This window comes from Leptinotarsa decemlineata, unplaced genomic scaffold (assembly GCF_025532065.1).
Source record: "Leptinotarsa decemlineata unplaced genomic scaffold, Ldec_3_MD MMD2_tig00001393_RagTag_RagTag, whole genome shotgun sequence".
NCBI classification, from domain to species: Eukaryota; Metazoa; Arthropoda; class Insecta; order Coleoptera; family Chrysomelidae; genus Leptinotarsa; species Leptinotarsa decemlineata.
The window spans coordinates 4327918-4339257 of NW_027412562.1; the positions used below are offsets into that span (position 1 = coordinate 4327918).

The window sequence follows — 11340 nt, forward strand, 5'->3', positions numbered from 1 at the left end:
ATTGAACCAATTACATATATAGTGAACCTCTCTTTCTTAACTGTCACTTTTCCAACGGTTCTGAAAGTTGGAAAAGTAATTCCTATTTAAAAAAACAAAAAACACTCATAGAGAATTTCAGAGCAATCACTATTTCCCAGATAAGGTTTTCAAGTACGCGTTTTTGGAACGTTTAATGGAATTCATAAATTTTCATAGAATTTTAATACCAATGCAACGTGGTTTCAGATCAGGAAAATCAACTCAAACTGCTTTACTTAGTTTTTATGATGACCTAGTGAAGTTTATTGATGCGGGCGAGTGCCCTGCTGCAATTTTATGTGATTTAAGCAGGGCGTTCGATTGCGTCAATCATGTAAAATTATTGAATATTCTGGAATCTTACGGTCTGAGGGGAAATTCTTTCAATTGGGCTTCTCTGTTTCTCACTTATCGAAATCAATGCGTGTCTCATAAATTTGATTATGGAGATACTATCTGTTCTTCCACATCCGAAATGAAAACGATTCAGGCTGGAGTGCCACAGGGATCCATCCTGGGACCGATTCTCTTCATACTGTTTATAAACAATATAGATAGAGAAATTTCATACCCCATATTTTATGGCTATGCAGATGATATATCGTTACTTATATCTGATAAACGAACAGATGTCTTAATTAATAAGTATGAAAATGTTATGACTCTGACTTCCAAATATCTCAAAAATCAAGATCTAGTTTTAAATAACAAAAAAACCCAAATAATTCGTTTCCATAATTACCAAAACAAAGTCGAAACACTTGATCTGAATATCAATAACACAAACCTGCAAAGTAATCACACTGCAAAATTTCTAGGTATACATATCGATGAAAATTTAAATTGGAATGCCCATTGTGATCAGCTAGTATTCAAGTTAAGCTCAGTAACTTATATGTTCAGAAATTTGAGGGTTGTTCTTAATAAAGACCAACTAATGAAGGTTTATTATGCTCAGGTCGAATCCAGGTTGCGTTACGGTTTTTGCTTGTGGGGCAACTCAACAATGAGCAAGAATGTTTTTATTGCACAAAAAGCAATACTTCGATGTATATTTAATATTTCTCAGAGAGATTCTTGCAAAATAATTTTAAAATAATATAAACTTTTAACTCTAGTGTGTATATATATTTTCGAGTTATGCGTCTGTCTATGTGTTTACGAACAAAACCGATTTCTCCCTGAAAAGTGATATCCATAATTTTGATACACGTCAAAAGGGACTAATATACACTGAATATAAATTACTTTAATATATAAATTACTAAATATAAAATTACTCAAAATTCTCCTAAATTAATGGGACCTAAAATTTTCAATCAATTACCAAATATAATAAAAACCACTAAAAACTCAACCAAATTCAGAAATAGACTGAAGTCGTTTTTGTTCGACCATTGTTTTTATACACTGAATGAATATTTTGATCTTTTTGCCTTATGATTACTTATATTTTATCTGAATATTTGTATTTGTTTCACCTCGTATTTATTTATTTACTTGTTTTACGTTGAAAATGTGTATGTGCTTTGACAATTCCTATACGAAATGTAAATGTTCGTCATAATGAAGGAAATAAAGAAATCTATCTATCTATTTATTCATTTATTTATTTATTTATTATACACACAAGCTATTACAGCCTAATAACATGGATGAAAAAGTTAAAGTTCATATAATCCTTGAAATACTTATGAATATATAAAAATAATAAAATAATAAAATATGTACCAGAATTGTAGAGGAAAATACTGCTTAAATAGGTAAATTTAACATATTTTCCAAAATTTTTTGGCGGAATGCTGATTGGGAAAGTGTCCAATCAATATCTATTGATATATTCAAACTATTGGCTAACTTTAGTAAGGATATTAGTGGTGCTTTCGTTGCGGTACTTACGGTTGGAATATTAAACATGAGCGAAAATCGGGTGCGACGAGGAGGTACGTGAAATGGTAACATACTGAGAATTTCTGAAGAATCAATGTTGTTATTCAAGAGTTTATGCATGAATATCATTGCTGATAATTGGCGTCGCTGTTCTAAAGATAATATTTTAAATTCATGTCGTAGGTCCAAAGACCTTGTTGAGTTATAGTTTGGCCACCTGTGATGTCGCTTAAAAAATAGATACCTCAAGAATTTGTTCTGAATTTTCTCTAGTTCTTTCATATAGGTTTGGTACTCCGCAAACCAAATAATAGAAGCAAACTCCAATTTCGGTCTTACTAACGAAAAATAAAGTAATTCAATAATGTCTATATTAGAGTATGAAGAAGTTTGTCTGATTACAAAACCCAACATTCGACTACCAGATTTCATAATATCTCGTATATGATCAGCAAATGAGTGTATTATACCTCAATCCAAGATCTTTAGTATCAGTTTTTCTTTCAAGAACCACACCATCAATCTCATAACTAAATATGATTGGCTCCTTCATGCGAGTTATTGAGATGACTGAACATTTATTGAGATTGAAGTATAATTTCTTCTTCAAACTCCAATCTGAGATGTTATTTATATCCCTTTGCAGATATGTACAGTCTCGGACTGTTTGCACTGATTTAAAGAGTTTCAAATCATCAGCAAAAAGAAAAGAGTCCGAATATTTCAGGGTTGATGGTAAATCATTGATGAAAATTATGAATAAAAGTGGACCTAGATTTGATCCTTGTGGTATATCTGAGCTAGCTGGAAATTTATCCGAAATTTTTACATTATGTTTGACAATGAAAAACCGATTTTGAAGATAATTTTTCGTTAGTTCTAGAAAGTTTCTTGAAATTCCATATTTACTAAGCTTTTCTATCAGAATATCATGATGAACCTGAAAAAGCTTTACGAAAATCAGTGAAAGCAACGTCTAATTGAGTTTTATTATCTAAAACTTCGAAGGCTTTATTACTGAATTCAAATAAATTTGTATTGATAGACTTTTTTCTCATAAATCCATGTTGTTGAGGTACTATATATTTGTTGATGTAAACACTGAGTTTCTTAAAAATGATATGTTCGAATAATTTTGCTGGTGAAGACATGACATCTAAGATGGCGACTGGGCGCCATCTGGAAGAAAAAATTAAATGGAAAGAGGGGCCTTGTGACATATCATTTTGAAGCTTCTGACGAATACTTCACCCTAGAATATGAAGTCAATATCTTCACCTACTACAAAATGGCGGAGCATTTAATAATTTCTTGAAGACAAACACAATCATATCGATATTTCTAGAAATATTCCTTTTTATCTGCCGTATGGTAATTCCAACAACCCGATAAGGTTTGTTAAGTTATTTTTTGTTTATAAAAACGACAAAAAATGTCAGTACGACAATGAACATCATTGTTCATTTAGAATAATCTCATTTAGTTTTCGGTTTTGCTAGGAGAAAAGTACTGAAATGGTCAATTCTCGTCCGATGGAAGAAAAAATTTAAGCGATTTTTATTTACGGTGCGACGCGTAACTTTCACGAAACCGAAAGGATTTTCAATGAACGTTTTCCGAATCGTCCTATTCAAGGGAACTTGTATCCAAATTTTCCCAACCCCACCAGCAAACCAACTTTCGAAAAAATGAAGGCCGAGGGATTAGTTACTACTATAATATATTAATTTTCTTACTTAACCATCCAAAGATTGGCTGAATGCTTATACCCGTTAGGGTAGGCACAAACAAAAATTTTTTTTTTCTATCTTCACGGCCCAAAATTTCACAACTTTTTCCCAAGTCGAAAAAGCAGGGGGGAGGCTCACCCCATCCCCTCATGGCGACGGCCCTGCCCCCAGATCATCCGTCCAGATCATGACGGAAATAAAGGAATTCCTTTAATTTTTATTTATTCAATTATTATATTTTTACTTGTAGGTTATTTCACTATCATTTCATTTCAGGTTTATTGTTGCTTAATATAATTGTTATTTTCAGCTATCCTTTTTTAATTATTCTTTGTTACTTGTTTCAGGGATTTCAAATCATTTTATATAGTAGACAATGGAAGTCCGAACTAGTGAAATTCATCACGAAACATTGTCAATCACCTTCAAACAAATGATGAAATATGTATTTGAATATGTTGGAAACTACTGTTGACCCTCTCATCACTGAAATCGTCGAAGCGAATCCTAATGAATCCGATATGGAAAATATATTCCAACAAGATGGAGCACCACCACATTACTCCAGAGAAGTAAGAAACTATTTGGATACTACTTTTCCCGGTCGTTGGATTGGCCGTCGAGGTCCTACAGAATGGCCAGCCCGCTTGCCAGATTTGACACCTTTGGATTTTTTATGGGGCTATTTGAAGCAAAAGGTGTACGGAACTGTCATATTATGCAGTTAAATGTCAATGTATTCAGGCAATTATTAAAAGTTCCGCCATTTTGTAGTAGTTGAAGATATTGACATTATATTCTAGGTTTGTGAAGTATTCGTCAGAAGCTTCAACATAATGTGTCACAAGACCCCCTTTCCATTTAATTTTTTCCCCAGATGGCGTCCAGTCGCCATCTAGTAAGTTTCATCTGTCAATTTCACTTCAAAATAAAGTATTCATGCATTAGTTTCATTATCCCAAATTTCAATTATTTGAGTTGACCCGTTCAAAAAATTAAAGGGGGGGACATTAAAGAAATGCACTGTATGATAGTCCTACAGGGATTCTTTCGAAGCAAGTGAACAGAACATTCCTGTTTTGAATACTTTGGAAAAAAATTTCTTACAGATCAAAATTCTTCTGAATTCTCTGTGTCTCTCAGTATCCATTTTCATAGAAAATAAATGAGGATCTGCTCCCGACAAGAACAGACTACGTGATAATTTAGGCATTAGTCATTTACCTGAATACTGATCTGCACAGACGTGAAGAACATAATACTAATCGAGGTATCATTTCACATCTCTCTGGGTAAGTTAATTGGGTATTTCCGATACCTTTCTATTGTCCGAAATCGAAGAAAGAAATAATAAAAACACGAATAAACAGCTAGCCGTAAACGCTATTTAAGTTTGCTTGAATTTGCCAATTACGCGAGTTTTCATAGCTTTGCCTTTCCCAATAATGACATATAATCTTCCGAATCGAAAGTATGCGACAATTGCAATCGCAGATGATGTACAAACTGTCGTTTTCCCCTCGTTTTTTATCAAACCGTTCTTTACCGTTGCATTCTTATGATTACTGGTAATTAGGCATAGCCCTTGCGAACAAAAACGAATCGAAAGTAACACCATGGGAACTTTTTAATGCGAAGGGCTTCAAAGTCCAAGATCTGGTGTCATGTGATTTATTTCATAGGGGCTGAGGGGTTATTTATGTATTCAGAGAGATAAACAACCCCTATCAGTTGTTAAGGTGGCCTTAAAAGCAATACATCATCGTATGGGATGAAACTCAAAAGCAGTTTTCAGACCTTAAATTTGACGTGTATATTGTATGACTTGTATTTTGAAAAAACTTTTCCAAAACTAAAAAAAATTATTCAGAGAAGTAATCATTCAACTTGCCAGTAGCACAAAAGACACACATATATGGATATCAAATGAAAATATACCTGCTTCCTCAAACTCAAAAAAATTGTACACACTTGTAATATTAGTTTTTTATCGACCTTCTTTGGGATAGACTTCTGCTTTGGGAAGCAGAAGTCTATACGTCCCTATCCTTGAATAGGGGCGACTGAATTCCGCCCTTACACACTATTATGGGATATAGTATTGTATTATCGTATTATAATTAAGTGTGAATAAAGACATATTATTATTATTATTATTATTATTATTATTTCATAACTTCTTCGATTGATGTCAAAGGAGTTTTGACATTTTAAGATTGTGAAGGGGAAAATATCCAAAGAAGGTTGATAAAAAACTAATTTTCCTCCACACAAATGATTATACAATCTCTGTAATTGGAATTTTTGGAGTTGTCAATTTTTTTTATTTTGGTTCTCGTTTTTCTTCGAGTTGATGATGACCTTAAATAATTTCGTGTTTGGGACATTGAATTTGGACTCATTCGTCTTATCTTTTCATAAAGATCAGAGAAGTGAGTAGAGTATCACATTTTAATAAATTGACTGTTGTTGTGGTAATATTTATATTTGATGGTGTTGTGGTATAGTCGAAGTAAACATTATTGTGCATATTTAAGGGTGACGGCACTCTCAAAGGCCAAAAAAACCAATAAATACAAAGCCGAACTAGTTCACGTGGACTGTAGACTTTGCGGTTCGTATTGGATAACTTTTAATAACTGAGTATGACTGGAGAGTCATAAAATTAAATTTGGAAAGACATGTTACGGGGACGAATAGAAATCGGGGAACTCGTAGAATGTTATCGCCGTCGTGTACAGTTAAGGATCTGATGGCAATTTGCGTGTTGAAATTCGATATTGGTGCAGTTATAATTACTTAAAATTTTTGTTATTTGTTCAAAATGTGGCATCCTCGGGCAAGTACTAATAGTAATAACAAGTGTGATAACAACGCAGACTTTTTCCAGTGAAGTGATTCCATTAGCGATGGTGAACAATGCGAAAAAGAGATACCAGTAAATAAGATTCGGATGCATTTGAATATTGAAACACAGAGAGTATGTTTCAATGAATATGAGAATCTACACATCAAGTTCAGTTTTGAGAGAAACAAACTATTACAAGCAACATCAGATTTCACGAAAATTCCTATCTCAACTGTACGTAAAATAGTCAAAAACAAACCTTATGAACGCAAGACGCGATGTGATACAGGATTACCGAAACCTTTAGATGTTCATCTAATAAAATCATTAAAAAAAAACAAAATGAAACTGATGTTACAAAATCAATGAGATTCCTACAACTGAAATTATAAGGAAGAAATTGAATAATTCCGGCCATAACGTGAGCTGCTGTGACAAAACTCTTTAGAATTGGATAAAGAAACTAGGATTTAGATTTAAAATAATACACGCAGTTATGGAAACCAGAAGAAGAAATAATCTAAAATGATTTGATCATTCCTGTCATTCCTGTTTCGTCTTTGTACAGGATTACTTTTCAACATCATTTTTGATACTGCACCAGTTTCATTGAATATTTTATTTATTTTATTTACCGTACCGCAGCTACTACGAAGACGATCTGGATGTCTCTCATTAAATACTCTATCTACAAACCTCTCTAGCACTTCTAACGTCATCTCTCGAAAGGCGTACAATTTCAATTTTCTCTCTTACGCTCAATCTTGCAGCCATGACACAAAATAATTCGAAGAACTGTAAGGTGAATATTGTTGACAATAGTACACTTAAATCTTACACAAGTGTCAAACTGTAATATCATTTCCATGGCAACTAAGATTTAAATTGAAATATTAGGTCTTAGTTTCAGTTAATTTGCGTGAAAACTTGAATGTAATTCCGTTATTTTCATTAAAAATATTTACGCTATTTGTTTTTTCATCTGGCGGTACTTTATTGTTGAAATCATAAAAAAAAATATTCTCATGGCTATATCTGTTGATATAAGGTGTTTTTGTAACTGTTAGCTGTGAGTTTTCGAATTTTTGAGTTGTCATACCTTTGTTAATAATGAATATTTTCTCATAAAATTTTGGTCACACCTGTTTAGAGGCACTCTGAATCCAGTGGCATAGTGATTTTTTTCAATAAAAAATCGGTAATAAAAAATCCCGATTTTCGACTAAGAAAAAATATCCTACTATGCCCTTAAACTTTAATAAACATTTCAAATTTTGTCCCAAGGTAGACCTTTTAGTACTTGACATTTCAAAAAAAAATTATTAAAATCAGTTTACAACTTCAAATTTTAGGGGTGTATATATATATATATATATATATATATATATATATATATATATATATATATATTTGAAGTGTTTTGATAATACCTCTTTTTCAAGTTAATCTGATGCTTCGAATGAACATTTGAATACCTATTTACCCTCAAAAAGTTCCCAATTTTTGTTATTAGTACATCAATGAAGGAGAGTTGATTGTTTTCCTTCCTTTTTCGAATGAATTTTATTGTGGGTCCTTTATTTTTAATAACGACAATAAAGTGTTTATAACAAGTTGGATAAATCTTTATCTGAATTTTCATTCAAACACAGTAACATGTCTACATTAATATGAAAAATTGCACTTTTCATTTCATTATTCATTTATTTTTTTATTCCAGGGGACTGAATACACATAAATACCAGGAATAACAATTCACAGCTCGATTACAACTATTAAGTATATCCTTTCTCTAACTTCTCCTTCTTACAACAATATATCAGTATCTTGAATTCTTTCCATAAAGTTAACCGACCCAGAAAAAACTTATTTTTATGACATTCAAAAAGCAGATTTCTGGATAATCAATTGTACCCTGCTTGAAATACCCCCCTCCCCTCTTGACTTTTGCTCCAGTTTGTAAATATCACTTTTTTTGCAGAATATGACTCAACCTCTCTAATCTACAAAACATTTTTTGACAATGCACGTTTTCTTTGATGTAACCCCATATTTTTTTTCACTAAAAATCCCGTGAGATATCCCAATACTGAGTAATTAGGCAAGGCTATAATAATTTATAATTTGGTCATATGTGATACAAAGTTCATTAATTTTTGTAGAAATAAGATAACTTCATAGAATTTCTTTTCCCGAATTTTGGGAAATTATTTCAAAAAGCATGCCTGATTGTGAAAGTGAATGACCGTAATAGAAAAAGTATTTGAATTATCAACTTCTTCTTAATCACAAAGATCAAAAACAAATTACTTCAAATTTCAAACGTGTTTTAGAGAAAACGGCCACGTTAAATTTTGTTTAGATGGAAATTTAGACCCGAGTTTCGACTAAAATAATTTGTATGAACAAAAAAGGCTTCAGTACCTTATCATCGAACATCCTGTAATCGTTACTAATCTCAGATGACACTGATGAACCGTATTTCGCTATCTTGATTGGTATATGACTCATTTTTTTTCACTTTCAAGGCTATTGAATTCTGGTTGTATAGATAAAAACCACCCAATCATCTTGAAACGTCTAATAGATAATTAAAAAAGCGATATATTTTTGAAAGTGTATGAAACATGATGCGGATAACTCAAAAAATTCCGTTATGGAACATTAATAACTGAAAGAAATCTACCCTAGTATTTTTCTACCTTCGCACAGAAGGACGAATAAATAGATAATCTTGTGTGGTAACAGGCTTCTATGGGCAAAAAAACCTGTCCAAATAACAGGGTCCGATCTAGGGGAGTTCAACAGGGTTATTGTCTTCAGCGGTAGGTATACAGGGTGTCAATGCTAAAAATGCTAAAATGCTATAAATGCTAAATATGCTAGATAAAATTCTTTTTATACGGCCCCTAAAAAAGAATATAAACAGAATGAGAAGCAAATGAAAGCTCAATAAAATAGCAACAAAAGATATCATTCGATCCTGATATCGGTGATCAACTAGTCTTCAAAATTTACTATAGTGCCTACAAACCTCTACTGTCACATACTCATACCTACTCACGAGCCTATTCAATATTTTAAAAAGGAAAGTAAAGTTCAAACTTCAAAGTAGGCCTAACCACAGTTCTATCTATTCATTAAATTTTGTGATACTTACTTTTATATAAGTATGTATGTACCTACTAAAGTTGAAGAAATAATCTTATCTCTTTGATCTCTCTTTAATGTCACAGGGGACTCCCAAAGTTGGTTTCGGATGAATATATTCGTTTTTAACTCATCATATGATTTTTGAATCACTTCAATTACGATAGCAGTTCGAAAGAAATAACCAATAGTTTTAAGTAAAAATTGATAGTTCAAAAAGTATTTATGATAAGTTACCAATTTACAATATCATGTTTTTCTAATTGTGATTCAGTCTTTTTCATTTACATTTACATTTTTACATTTAAGTGTAATTCATGAAATGCAATCGAATTTTTTTAATTTGAGCGTTCTTATTCCAATTATGTCGACATATTTCCTTGTAAAGAACGATTTTTTCAATTTTTCTATGTTACTTAGGTAATTGAGTAACAGTAGTTACTATGGTATTACGATTTTAGATGATTAAGTAAGTACCAAGTCATTTATAAATAAGTACCAGTATATTCAGGAATATAAAATATTTATACTTCTTAGAAAAGACTCTTTGAAAATGAAAAAGAAATTATTGGAAAAAAAAAACGTATAAGTTCACTTATGCGTATATTCAATTAATTATGTAAGTATTACAAATATCAGATGAATACATAAAAAGGTGGAAAATCATAATACGAAGCATATTGAGACGTTTTAGCAATAACGGAATATGAATAATTTACCTTGGAGTGGGGCAAATATGTTAAATCTTCATTAAAATGAAATTATCTAAAAGAATAATTTTGTGAAGATTCATTAAAATAGTCTCGAGAATTGTAGAACGCCTCTACAAGAAACATTATGATGGTTTTTCTGAAGATGTCGATTGAACTAATGTTTTTATTGTCAACAGAAGATGGTTATACTTTTCAACTACATTGTGAATCAATTAATTTGTTATTAAATTGGTTCTTCTTTAGTTTTTCAGATTATTTTACCCAATATATCATAATTTTGTAACAATTCATAAATGATTCGAGAAAGATTGGTAATCATTTCTGTCGAAGAAACAAGAAAGCTAGATCCGGCCCTGTCGAGAGAGAACTTCCTAAGAAATTTAATTGCATGAGTTTCATATTCTATAAAAAATGAATTCAGTTTGGGACTACTGAAAAAATAATTACGTTGAAAAACCGACAATAACCTACAACATATATATTTCCATCAAAATCCTCACATAAAAATATTCACATTCGCAACTTACCCGCCAATTTAACCCTAAAAGTGGTTGACGAACCATAATAATTCTTGTAGCTCTTCCGAATTTCGGAAATAATCCTGGGCGGGTTCTTGTCACACACATCCAAATCTCTATACGGAGTTGCAATGAGCATTATTTACTCGGAAATTAACACACAAAACTCGCAAAACGACGTTAAATTCAAAATCAACACTAACACTTTAAAACTGCATAAAACGAACTAATTTCACTGAGCGACACTCTCTCGGACATCAAAGAAAAAGTTGTTTTCAAAATTAGGCATGATCGTTTTTATTAGCTGCCGTCACTTTCTTTCTAACCTTCTGTTTATGTCCAACTGTCAAGAAGCGTTGGTGACTCGAAATTGTTTACGTGCGAGCATGGCTCTCTAGAAACAGCTGTCTGCCCGGGTAAACCAGAGCTTTGTGCGGTTCGACTGATTGTGATTGTCTGATTAAAGCTGG

The 11340-nt window shown here is 32.0% G+C and overlaps 1 protein-coding gene across 1 annotated transcript in view; it reads right to left on the minus strand.

Annotated features, from left to right (window-relative positions):
- The window catches only part of LOC141482493 (uncharacterized), a 123447-nt gene extending 112107 nt beyond the window's left edge, over window positions 1-11340 (minus strand). Inside the window, exon 1 of the mRNA XM_074175840.1 lies at window positions 10880-11340. Coding sequence (XP_074031941.1) covers window positions 10880-11009 — 130 coding nt within the window. The 5' untranslated portion in view covers window positions 11010-11340. The remainder of the gene's footprint in view (window positions 1-10879) is intronic.